This window comes from Rhineura floridana, chromosome 1, assembly GCF_030035675.1.
Source record: "Rhineura floridana isolate rRhiFlo1 chromosome 1, rRhiFlo1.hap2, whole genome shotgun sequence".
In the NCBI taxonomy this organism is placed as follows: Eukaryota; Metazoa; Chordata; class Lepidosauria; order Squamata; family Rhineuridae; genus Rhineura; species Rhineura floridana.
The window spans coordinates 155,787,217-155,801,103 of NC_084480.1; the positions used below are offsets into that span (position 1 = coordinate 155,787,217).

At 40.4% G+C, this 13,887-nt stretch overlaps 1 protein-coding gene across 10 annotated transcripts in view; it reads left to right on the forward strand.

The window, feature by feature from the left end:
- GSK3B (glycogen synthase kinase 3 beta) overlaps positions 1–13,887 on the forward strand; it is a 223,585-nt gene that overhangs the window by 111,287 nt on the left and 98,411 nt on the right. For all 10 annotated transcript variants that reach the window (XR_009764356.1, XR_009764357.1, XR_009764358.1 and 7 more), the window contains exons 5-6: positions 6,525–6,655; positions 11,351–11,457. Coding sequence is in view for 6 of the 10 variants with exons in the window: in XM_061638590.1 (XP_061494574.1) it covers positions 6,525–6,655; positions 11,351–11,457 (238 nt within the window). In the remaining 4 variants the exon portion in view is untranslated. The remainder of the gene's footprint in view (positions 1–6,524; positions 6,656–11,350; positions 11,458–13,887) is intronic.

Sequence of the window (13,887 nt, forward strand, 5' to 3'; positions counted from 1 at the left end):
CAACTTGCACTTGTTGCACGTACGCCATGTTGTTCTCAGGCAAGAAAACAAACACCGCACACACCTTGCAGGTCCCCACCACTGGAGTGTCCTTCCCATCCATAGTCTCTACTGCCTTTTGTTTGTTTCTTTCTCCTTGTATTAGAATGGCCTGTGCTTTCTCTTGTCCTCCTTCAGGGTAAATAGGGAGAAATTGGGAGAAAATGATGTGGATGAAGATGTGGGTATGTCTGAAGAACAATGTGGATCCACTGGTTAGTAAACTGAATAATTCACTTTGTAATGCATTTATCTGAATGCATCATTCGTCAAGACTCTTTGTGCCTTTTAGTATTAATGGTATTCAACAAGCTGTTTGCTATGTTGGAAGTTAATAGGGGAAAAAAGCTTAGCTCCTTATGGCTTGTTTAATGAGTTAACTAGGTTTAGAATTTATAACCCAAGTTTACGGTACAGAAAGATGCAGCTAAGTGTTCTCACTTGGTATCGTTTTCTTATCTTACCAACATGCCCCTTATTTTGTAACAACATGGCAGACCACAATGGTGATGCCATAAGTCTGTTCACTGTTTTACTTCAGCATAGCTCAGCTTCCTTAGGGAACTCATTCTGTACTTGTTTTCTCAAAAAACAAACATCTGCAGCTTGACACAGGTAATATTATGTACTATTTCCAAATTAATAAAAAGCAAGCTCTCTAAACAATTACACAGCGTATATCCTCCTTGTGAAATGCTATACTGAGTTGTAAAGTAACAAGGTTTAGTAATCAGATTTGCATCATTGTTTAAGAAATATGTGAAGAACTACAAGTGATAAACTTGATTTAAATCAAGGGTTTCTCTTTGTGATTTCAATTGGCTTGATTTAAATCAATCCACCCTGCTTTGCTGTCTGCTTACATTTCTTTTGCTAAAAGAGGGAGTTTCCTCTTTTGAAGTCAAATGTGACTGTGTTGGATTTTCTTGGCAACTATCCGCTTACATATGTGTTAAATTTGATATCGCTATGGTCACTGTTCCCAATTGGTTCAAACACTCTTAACGTTTTGCACCAGGTTCTGGTCACCTGTCACACTCACACACATTGAGTTACCTACCCGCTGGTCGGTCCCATGACCAACTGTTCTAGGGCACAGTCATTTAGAGTATTTAGAAATTTTACCTCTTTGTCATCTGTGCAAGGGTAATTGAAGTCACCCCTTATTACAGCACTTTATCATTTGGATACATGCTTGATTCATTCCCTATCTCAAGATCACCTGACCATTTTGGGATGATAGCATGTCCCCAGTTCCAAATTACTCTTGGGACCTGATATCACCACCCATAGCAATTCTGTAGAGGAGTCTGCCCTTTTGGGGATTTCTAGCTTGTTGTACTCTTTGATGTACAAATCAACACCACCTCCTTCCTATAGTGCTTGTATTCAGAGATAATTATGTTCCCCTTGCTCTCTTCAATTTACCAAGTTTCTGTTATGCCTACTATATCTGTGCTGTCCTCTAAGACTAACCGCTCCAGTTTGCCTCACTTTTCTTGGAGGCGTCTAGAATTAGCATAGAAACACATGTACACAATGTCTCTCTCCATAATATTTGGCATATGTGTTTTACCCTTCAGTGTTTTGGCCTATCTGAATTGCTGTCGCATGCCTCTGTGCTCTCAGTGCCTAATCCTTCCCCTCCATATGTTCCCATAAGCATTTTCACCTTCATCCCTGAAGAATGGTTTGTTCTGAATTGGACACTGCTGAGCTCCTGTCAGGCTTTTCCCCAAAATCACTATAAAAGCTGTACTGCCACCTTTTTATTTTAAGCACCAACAGTCTGGTTCCATCCTGGCTCAAGAGGAGCCTAGATGTATAGGCCTAGCTTGTTCCAAAATGTTCCCCAGTGCCAAACAAATTCAAACCCCTCCTCCTGAGACCACAGTCTCATCCACACATTGACATTACATAGCTGTGCCTGTCTAGCTGGGCCTGTGAGAGGAACTGACAGCATTTCAGAAGAAGCTATCTTGAAAGTCCTAGTTTAAAAACCTCTTCCCTACAACCTAAACTTCCTTCCAGGACCTCACAACTACATTTCCCCACACAATTTGTGCCAATATGCACCATGACCACTGAGTTTTCCCCAGCACTATTATCAGCTATCTGTATGTGTGACATTGCAACCTTTGCGCCAGGTAGACAAGTCATCATGCGATCAGCTTACCCATCACAGACCTAGCTATTAGTGTCCCTGATGATCAAAGCATTAACTGCTAGGATCCCACTGCCTCCCAGATGAGTATCTTTGGGACAAGAGGATAACTATTAATCCACCAAGAAATGGATCCCTTTTAACGGATACTATCCCTTTTCCTCAAAGTGATATCCCCAAGACCCTGATTCTTAATGAAAGCAAGGAAGCTGCCACCCTGGGAGTGGAATCCAGCTATCATATCCCTGAAGGCCTCATCCGCCAACATCTCTGTCTCCCTCATCTTATCCAGGTCAGCTACCTTGACCGCAAGGGAACAAACTCAATCACTCAGGGTCTAGGAGCTCATTGCATGGAACACACACACATGACTTTTGTCCAGCAGGATGATAATCATACATGCATCATTCTATACAATGCACTGGAAAGCCCCATACCTTTCTACATGTATATCTGTTTTTGCAGATTATTTAGCTGAGTTAGTTTCCCTAGGAATTTTGGATGTGTTAGGTCACAAAGGAGAGTAGCAGAGTAATTTTCCCTGGTCTCCTTGCCTGCTGGTAAACTTGCTCAGTTGCTTAACTCTCTTGTTATCTTGATGCTTTGTCACTGGGCTAAGATACTTCATCAGCTGGGCTTCCCTCTTGCTTGTGGAGCAGTCCCCCTTGTTAGGTTCTAAATTTATGGCTCTGGCTAGCTTCACCCAGCTGCTAATGCAGCCAATTAGATCAGGAGCTCATCATTTGAAAAATAAAAAGAGGTGTGGTATAATTACTGGATTCATCCAAATTCTATTGAGTAGGAATTTGAAAGGGGGATGGTTTTAGATTGGTTTAGCTCCCTAGTTTAGCCTCCAGTTTGCTTTCCATTGGCTGGCTGAAGAAATAGAGTGGAAACTGTCCTTGGAGAACTTCGGATGTTGTTGGTGTGCCCTGAGCCAAACAGGCTTTCCTCCTTTTCCTATCACCTCAATGCAACAATACAATTTTGTTTGCAGCAAGACTGCTACCTGTGTCTGCCTGGGATTTAGGAATCCCTTTATTGCTCATGAATGGCAGCATGATCTAATAAGTAAGTGATGTCCCTTAGCTTTGGAAGAGGGTTAAAGCTCCTGCCTATTCATGAGGCAGGGATATTTGTTAGGACTCCAAGAGGTTTCCTTGAATGTACTTTGATCCAATTCTAAGATGATTGTGTTACCCCACAGTGGAACTCCAAAAAAGTGTTGCAGCCCTCAAACTTAGTTATGACAGAGATCTCGCCCTTCGGAATAATTCCATATATTGTATTGATTTTCTGAACATCATGGAGCCTGTGTGTAGTCCAAAAAGTAGTATAGTGGACAGTAACCCAAGCATTTAAAATGCTTAACCTGTCTAGAATTTGACCATCCAGCCACCAACTTTTTTCAAAGACTGCTATTTTTGAATGCTTGTAATTTCTTCATACACAAAATAGATTAAAGTATCAAGGAAACATAACCAAAAGTGTTTTGAGGCTGGGTCTGGAGCAAGATAGTATGGCCACATCATTGGGAAAGACTAATATATTCCTGTTAATGAAATCTGGAAAGTGTAAATTCAGTTCCTTCTGGACGTTGGCAAGATCATGAAGATAAAAGGTAAATAACAAAGGGGCAAGAATACAACCTTGCCTTGCACCCTTATTTGTGTCTCCAATGAGCTGCTTGAACTACCACATCTGATCTGAAGTGTATTATTCCCCTGGAGACAATAAGATGGAACAGCCTTTTATCAACAAGGATATTATTCAGTATCTGCCATAGCTTGTCTCTAGGGATCAGATCAAAAGCTGCCTTCAAATACATGAAGGCAGCAAAAAGTTTCCCCTTCAGAAACGCAGAATATATTTTTTTGCTAGATGGGAGAGCACAAAACGGTAGTCTCATGTGGAGAAATTTTTCCTAAAAGCTGCTTGCATGTTATTTATTAGTCCCTCTTCCTCCAGAAGAATGTTTCACAATCTATTCTGAAGAAATTAATGGAAATAAGTCCATCAATCCCTGGGAAAATTCTGGAGCAGGTTATAAAGTGGTCAGTCTGTAAGTACCTTGAAAACAATGAAGTGCTTATTAGAAGCCAACATGGAATTGTCGAGAACAAATCCTGCCAGGATTTTTTTTTATCGGGTAACCTCTCTCGTAGACAATGGGAATGCTGTGGACATAATGTATCTCAACTTCAGCAAAGCTTTTGAGAAAGTGCCCCATGATACTCTGATTAGCAAGCTAGCTAAATGGGGGCTGGATGGAACAACTATCAGGTGGATCCACAGTTGGCTACAGAATCATACTCAAAGAGTGCTTATCTATGGTTCCTTCTCAAACTGGGGGGAGGTGACAAGCAGTGTACCACAGGGTTTGGTCCTGGGCCCGGTGCTCTTCAAAATTTTAATTAATGACTTGGATAAGGAGGTGCAGGGAATGCTTATCAAATTTGCAGGCAATACAAAATTGGGAGGGATAGGTAATACTCTGGAAGAGAGAAACAAAATTCAAAGGAATCTTGATAGGGTGGAGCATTGGGCTGAAAGCAATAGAATAAAATTTAACAGGGATAAGTGCAAAGTTCTACATGTAGGAAAAAGAAACCAAGGGCACAGTTATAAGATGGGGGATAGCTGGCTCATCAATACTATGTGCGAGAAGGATCTTGAAATTGTTGTTGTTGATCACAAGCCGACTATGAGCCAACAGTGTGATGTGGCTACAAAAAAGGCAAATGCTATTTTAGGCTGCATTAGCAGAAGTACAGTTTCCAAATCACGTGAAGTACTAATTTCTCTCTGTTCGGCAGTGGCTGGGCCTCATCTTGAGTACTGCATCTGGTTCTGGACACCACACTTTAAGAAGGATGCAGACAAACTGGAATGGGTTCAGAGGAGGGCAACGAGGATGATCAGGGGACTAGAAACAAAGCCCTATGAGGAGAGACTGAAAGAACTGGGCATGTTTAGCCTTGAAAAGAGAAGGCTGAGGGAAGATATGATAGCACTGCTCAAATACTTGAAAGGTTACCACACAGTGGAGGAACAAGAATCTTCTCAATCATCCCAGAGTGCAGGACACAGAATAATGGGCTCAAGTTACAGGAAGCCAGATTCCAGCTGAATATCAGGAAAAACTTCCTAACTTTTGGAGCAGTACAGTATGGCCCCACTCATACGGCAGGTTAGGTTCCAGACCCCCGCTGAAAAGCTAAAAGCGGATCAGCTGTAGGGCAGGGGTCTGGAACCTAACCCACTGATTGCAGCAGAGGAGGAGAAGATCAGATGTTCCCCTCCTTGGGCACGAACAGCTCGAGTGGGAATCTGATCGTGCCAGAAGAGGAGAAGGTCAGCTGTAGCATGCTACAGCTGATCTTCCCCTCTTCCGGCGCGATCGGCTGGAGTGCGGGGAGCTCCAGCCCCCCATCCACCTGATTGCCCCGCTGACGCCATATTAGCAGAATGCCAAAAAGCGGGGCGCCGAGAAGCAAGGCCCTACTGTACAATAATGGAATCAGTTAGCTAGGGACGTGGTGGGATCTTCAACACTTGGAGGCGTTGAAGAAGCTGCTGGAGAGCCACCTGTCGGGTATGCTTTAAGTTTGATTCTTGTATTGAGCATGGGGTTGGACTCAATGGCCTGATAGGCTCTACTATTCCGTGATTCTTTGATTCTATAAGTTAACTGTTCCAGAATTGCCTTGATTTGTCAGTTGAGACTTTTCTTAAAAATTACCTTTGTTTTTTCTAAAAAAAAATACCATTGTACTTTCACCCTTTTTTCTTCAATATAAATGTTTTCTCAGCTTTCTGCAATACGTTTTTCATTAAAATTTGAAATAGTATTCAACTTGACCCTATTTTTATAAATGAGGGGGAGGGGGTTAAACATTTTCCTTAGATTTTCATCCTTTTTTCTTCCTTAACATTTGGAATAGTATTCACTTTTACCTTAAACCTTTTTGGGGCTGTATACTTGGTGGTGTTAATCATTTTAATTGATAAAATAATTGATGAGCTAGTTTTTGCTGTTGTCTGATCTTACTAATAATTTTATACTTCTATTATCTATTATTTTGTTTAGACTGTTTTGATTTTTTCTATGCTGTTAGCCATGCTGAATTCCCAAGTGGAAGAAAAATAAAAATAAAAATGTTAAATAAATAGAATGAATACATAGATTATGAAGGAAAAAGTACTCTATTAGGTAAAGTGTATTTTTAGTTTTCAAGTATTATTGAAAAGATAGCATGTTAAATCTGTTAAATTTTAATATGGGAGGTATATACTATATAATTTCTTATTTATGTTCCAGTTATACATGTATCAACTATTCCGAAGTTTAGCCTATATCCATTCCTTTGGAATATGCCATCGGGATATAAAACCACAGAATCTTTTGCTGGACCCTGACACAGCTGTCCTAAAACTTTGTGACTTTGGAAGGTAAGTGTCTTTGGCAAAAAATAGCTGAACATAGTTTGGGCATAGTGTTCCTTATGCTGAACTTCATTTCAGTAGTCCTGATTATTCTGACTTGCATGACAAGGTCGCTGCCATTTTCTATTATATAATATTTTTGAAAGGCGTCAAGCTGTCATGTGACAGCCTCCTAACTGGGAACATGGCAATGGTGGCATCTGATGCCAGTGACGCAAGTGAAGTGGGTGTGCAAGCAGGGAGGCCAGAGTGGGCGGAGAGTGCAAAGTGGCGGCGGTCTGGGTGAGCCACAGAGCTCCTCAGGAAGTGTTGTGCTTTGCTGCCAAGGCCAAGCAAGGAGAGAGGGAGGAGGGCAAGCACGAAGGCAAGACCTTGTGGGGAGTGGGAGAACAAGTGGCAGGCAGTGGCCTGGGTGAACTGCAGCTTAACAGATGGAGGCAGCTCTTCAGCAAGCGCCCTGCTTTCCTGCTGCTACTCCCCCCACCTACCTCACCAATAGAGGGTGAGGAGGAGAGAAGTGGGAGGAAAGCAGGATGATAAAAAGTCTTTAAATGAAGAAGTAAATTTATTTATTTAATTAATTAATTAATTAATTAATTAAGCTTATATACCGCCCGACTAGCAACAGCTCTCTGGGTGGTGAACATTAAAAATACAATAAAAATAACACAAAACTGTACACAAAACTGTACAGTCTAAAATCAAAATATAATAATTTAGAATTAACAGGAATTAAAATGCCTCAGAGTAGAGAAAGGTTTTAACATGGCGCCGAAAAGATGATAGTGTCGGCGCCAGGTGCACCTCCTCGGGGAGACCATTCCATAGTTCGGGGGCCACCACTGAGAAGGCCCTAGATCTTGTCACCACTCTCCGGGCTTCCCTATGAGTCGGAACCCGGAGGAGGGCCTTCGTAGTAGACCGTAGTGTACGGGCCGGTTCATAGCGGGAGAGGCGTTCCGACAGATATCGTGGTCCCGCGCCGTATAAGGCTTTATAGGTAAGTACCAACACTTTGAATCTGGCCCGGAAGCATATTGGAAGCCAGTGCAAACGGGCTAGCACAGGTGTTATATGCTCAGACCGCTTAGTTCTTGTTAGCAGTCTGGCCGCCGCATTTTGCACTAGCTGTAGCTTCCGAATCGTCTTCAAAGGTAGCCCTACGTAAAGCGCATTGCAGTAGTCCAGACGCGAGGTTACCATAGCATGTACCACTGATGAGAGGTCCTCCTTACTCAGATAGGGACGTAGCTGGGCTACCAACCGAAGTTGGTAGAACGCATTCCGTGCCACCGAGGCTACATGAGCCTCAAGTGTGAGGGAAGAGTCTAAGATGACTCCCAGATTACGCACCTGTTCCTTTAGGGGGAGTGTAACCCCATCCAGGACAGGGTATATATCCACCATCCGATCAGAGAAACCATCCACCAACAGCATCTCAGTCTTGTCAGGATTGAGTCTCAGTTTGTTAGTTCTCATCCAGTCCATTGTCGCAGCCAGGCAACGGTTCAGCACGTCAACTGCCTCACCTGAAGAAGATGTAAAGGAGAAGTAGAGCTGCGTGTCATCAGCATACTGATGACAACGCACTCCAAAACTCCTGATGACCGCCCCCAGCGGCTTCATATAAATGTTAAAAAGCATGGGAGACAGAACCGAACCCTGCGGGACCCCACATTGGAGAACCCACGGTGTCGAGCAGTGTTCCCCAAGCACTATCTTCTGGAGACGACCCGCTAAGTAGGAGCGGAACCACTGCCAAGCAGTGCCTCCAACTCCCAATTCCGCAAGCCTCTCCAGAAGGATACCATGGTCGATGGTATCAAAAGCCGCTGAGAGGTCAAGGAGAATCAACAGAGTTACACTCCCTCTGTCTCTCTCCCGACAGAGGTCATCAAACAGGGCGACCAAGGCCGTCTCAGTGCCAAAACCAGGCCTGAACCCCGATTGAATAAAAATAAAAATAATTTTTTTTTATTTTATTAAATAAAAATATCTTAACAGTTAATTTAAGATGCCAACCAATATCATATAAAAGAGACCCATATCAAATAAAATTAACTTTTTTCAAACTATTTTGTCTTAACTTTATCTATCATTATTACTATTATATTTACATTTGTATTCCGCCCTACCTCCCAAAGGAGCCCAGGGTGGCAAACATCAACATGTTAAAACAATATAATTTAAAATAAAATAAAACATATTTAAAACAATTAAAACCATCTCAGATATTTAAAAACAATTAAGAACCACCAAAAACATTTTTTTTGAAGTTCAATTAAACCATCTTAAAAACATTTAAAAACACATACCCTAACAGTTACTAATTTCAGGGTTGCTATTGACAATATCTCTCAGCCATCTAGTGCCTGGGTAAACAGGAATGTCTAAATTGCTCCTGAAAGTCAGTAGTAAGGGAGATAGCCACACCTCACCAGGGGACATTTCACAAATGGGAACCCACCATCAAGAAGGCCCTGTCACAGGTGACTGCCAATTGGGCAGCAGCCAGCTAACACCTTGAATTTGGCTTGGTCGCTCACTGGCAGCCAGTGCTGAGCTGTTAGGATCGGTGATATGTTGCCAATCTGTCTAAAATTTGGCAATTTTCTATATTTTATTTAGATATTTTAATTTAGAAGGTAATTTATTGGTTTCCTCTTTGTTAGCCAGTAATAAATTATTAACAAATATTTGACTAGGCATATTCAAAGGTTCACTTAAATTCCCCAGCAAAGTTACCTCTAGGTCAAAGTCCTTTATTTGCAGTAGCCACAAGCAATTGCAATTGGAATGTACAGAAAGAGTAGAAACCAAGTAAATAACTTGATAAAATTGCCAGACTAAAATTCTGAAATTTACATGAAATACAAATCGATAAAATTGGTATACAAAGTCCATCAGCACAAAATTAAACAAAAAGCAAAACTATATCAGATTATAAAACTTAACGAGCCATAATGGATTGTGTTTCAATGGCACCCGCTAAAAGTGTTGCAAATGTTGCTGTCGCCAGCTTCTCTTGGCCTGCAAGAAGAAAAACCACATAAAAATTAATTGAGTGCCCTGGAAAAGATTACAACAGTGGGGTAATCAGCTCACTTCTCAGACCTCTATGAAAGAGCAAAATGGCAGTACATGGGCTGTTTCAATACTGCCATCTCCGCATGGACATACATGAATTTGTAGTGGGATTCTTTTAAAATGTCCCTCTAATAAGGCCAGCGGTAGTCTACAATATACTGTACCAAATAATTTCATAAAAATACTGATTTCACACAATAGCGTTTAACTGCTGAACAGATTATCACCAAATATGCTGAAAGTCTGTGGCTTTTTTTGTGCATCACCAGCATTTAAAAATGCTAAAATTATATATCCTCTGTAACCTTATAGGGATTGAAGACCAGCAACAGAGCATATTGAAAAAAATTATGTTATACTTATATAAGGTGAAGTTGTGGCTATTGAAAAAAAAAAGTATTTCCCATTGATTTTCAGTAAATTTACTGCAAAAAGCCTTTACCTCGGTTTGCTTTACCTTTACCCGCATGTGGAGTCACTTTGACTCAAGAGAAGCAGGGGTCGGGGAGGAATCAATAAATGTTTTCATTCTATGGATGAGAGTCAACTAAGCACAGTTTTGTAAAGACAAATCAATATATTGCTTGCAGCCATCGCAAGCCATCAATAAACCTTTGAAGCTAGCCCAGAGGAGTGTAACAGCAGATACATAGAATTACTGGTTAGAAAATGTTGGAAGGGACATGTCACATGTTGTGTTTTGCTTACCAGTTAACTGTTTGAGTAGCATATGCTATGCATGCAGGTTTTATTCCCATTTATTGACAGTTCATAATAATTCACTGTTTATTTATTTATTTGGTTGCATTTATATACCGCCCTTAGCAAATAGCTCTCAGGGCGGTAAACAGCATAGGGTAAAATACATATATGGCAATAATAAAATCACAAAAACATATATGACATAAAAACAAATACAGTTAAACAGAAAATAAAAATAAAGACTTAGTATACAAGATTAAAAAGCTAAAAAGATTAGAGTGATTAAAATGCCTGGGAGCATAAAAAGGTCTTTACCTGGCGCCGAAAAGATAATAGTGTAGGCGCCAGGTGTACCTCTTCGGGGAGGCTATTCCACAGTTGTTACAGTTGTGCAAAATATTTTACAATTTGCTGGTGTTTTACATTTTAAAAAACAGTGAGATCAGTTACATCTGTTTCTTTGGGATATATTTGACCTGAAACTAGATTAGTAACCTAACTTTTTGAATCACTAAAATTGATTTGCTTCCTCTACTTCATATCATACTAATGTTTTATACCTGAAATTCCTTAAACAAAAGTGTATTCCAAGTGCTTGATCTAATCATTAAAACATAGTGATTTAACATATAATAGACTTTAAAATGTTAGGTTTTAATGGTAAGAACAAGCACTTGGCATGTACTTTTGTTTAGAATATCTGATGATATTGTTCTGGTTCAGCAGCTGTTGCCCCGATCCTGCAAATTTGGGCACTCTCTTAGGCTTTGAAAAGTGAGACGGTATTATGCAGTAGAAGATATACGTCAGGAGTTGCAAATAAAATTTTATCTTAAAGCAAATGAACATTTGCATATTAAGTACACTGCAGGGTTTTTTTATAACCTCCCTTTTTTCTTTCCTCATATCTAGTGCAAAACAGCTAGTTCGTGGAGAGCCTAATGTTTCTTATATCTGCTCTCGGTACTACAGGGCACCAGAGTTGATCTTTGGAGCTACAGATTATACCTCCAGTATAGGTATGTGTTTAGTTGGATACCTCCCTTTAATTGCAGCCCATAAATATGCTATTTAGTATATAAGCACTTTATGCCAGTAACACTTAATTTTATCAGAATTGTGTTAGAATACATTGAATAATGTCTGTTTTCCTGTAACTCCATTTCCAGGTTTGGTGCAAGATGCCATTGATATTATTATCGTCTTTAAATTACAACATGTAATAATTTTACATTATCTGCCTTTCAGTTAAACTGCCATAGACGCTGCACAAGAAATAAAGCAATATAAAATAACACAAACAATCTATTATCATTTCTAAATCAGGAAACTTGGTAACATTACCAAATATAAAAGTTGCCTAAAGTTTATTTTCATTATACGAACTTACGCGAAATGACAGAAGTTGTAGGAAGGGTAGGTGGGCTGAGGTTGATTTAATGTTTATTTCTAAAAGCTTGTTGGTTAATTGTTTTAGAATAATTGATGACTCTCATGATCGAATGTGCCAGATCCTTGCAAGTAGTAAATTAGGAGGCTGGATCCCAGGACATTGCTTCCCTCAGTACAATGTCGGGCAAGCTAGAGTACAACAATGGCTGTCTAGGATTCTGTATTGTTTTTAACACAAATGCTTTATTGAAGATTTTAAAAAATAAATAAGCATAATAGAAATAGAAGCTGGGATCCCATAAACTACGTAGCAAAACCCAGTCACCCAAGAGAGCTTTAGGCTTGTATTTTTCAAAAAGCAGCGCTCCATGCTATCGGCCAAACTACTTTTGAAACTGAGAGGGCTCTCAAAAGCAGCAATTTACTATTATATGCCATAGGGATTTTTTAAAAAGTTTTTTTAAAAACTCACTGGGTGTGCCCAAACTCTTGGGCATGCCCAAAATAGGTCTTTGGATACTAGCCAGAAAAAACAAAACACATACTCAGTACATATAAATGCCAATAAACAGCATTCAAGACCATTCAGAATGAATTTATTCCATAAATGAAACCGATATAGAAGCCATACTTACTAGTATTCCCTTCCCTATTTCATTCATATCAAATCTTGCGATAAGCTTACTGAGTGGCAAGTCAGTGTTTCCTAAGCCTCAGCCTCTCCCCTTGCCATGTGCAATATGGGAATGATAATGATGGCCAACGTAATGAATATGAAGCACTTAGAACAACTGTGTGCACATGTAAGAGTGATTTTATGAGTATGCATCCAGTTTACAGACTATTCGTAGAGAATTGCCACACAACATAAATGATATTTGAATTGAATGTTACTATATAAGTATCATTCTGTTGCTGTTCCTCATGATGAAGGTGAAGCGGGTTAATAAATTAGCTTCCTGTTGAGCTATTGTGGAACACTGCACTTAATTTCCCCCCCTCTAAAGTTACAGAATATGTGCACATGGACATCCAATATTTGCAATGAATTGAGGTGACTCTTGGTGTTCCAAAGTAATACCCAACTGAACTTCAGGATAAAAGATGCTTGTCTGCTATGTTTTCAGTACCACGAGGCAATTTCTAGTATTCATGACCTTCCACCTCTGTTCTTACATCATGTTATTATTGTTTATTATTTATTAACTTGTTAGCCACTTGTTACTCAAAGATTTCCAAGCACTTATAATACATTCAGATCATAAATATAAAAACAGAACAAAGTGTGGCAGCGCATTAATAAAACAACATCATCTCAGTCTATTAAATGTCTGGGGGGGAAAGATACGTCTTCATCTGGTAATGAAAAGATGCCAACATTCCACAGATGGGCAGCCACAACTAAAAAGACCCTCTCCCTCATCGCCACTCTCTGAACTTCCGTCAGAGAAGGGAATTGGAGAAAGGTCTCAGGGTTCAGGTAGGTTCATATCAGGAGAGACATTACAGAAACTACTGGAGTCCTGAGCTTTATAGGTCAAAATCAGCACTTTGAATTGGACTTGGAAGCATACAGGCTGTCAGTGTAGTTGTAACAGAATTGGTGTTAGATGTTGTTCATCTCGAACCTGTCAATAGTTGAGCAGCCGCATTCTGCACTAATTGAATCTTCCAAACCATTTTGAAAGTCAGCTCCTTGTAAAGCGCATTGCAAGAGTTCAATCTTGAGGTTACCAGAGCATAGATTATTGTAGCCAAGTTATCCCTGTCTAGATAGGGTCGTAGTAGGGCCACCAGACTAAGCTTGGTGGTAGCACGTCACACCACCGAGGCCAGGTGAACCTCAAGTGACAGCAGTGGGTCCAGGAGAACCCCTAAATGACAAATGCGCTCCTTCAGAAGGAGTGTGACCCCTGTAGAGCAGGCCGCACACCACTTAGCAGCTCAGAGGAGCCACCCACCAACAGCAGCTCAGTCACGTCTGGATTAAGCTTCAGTTTATTGGCCCTCATCATGTCCATTATTGCAAACAAGCATTGATTCAGCACATCCACTGC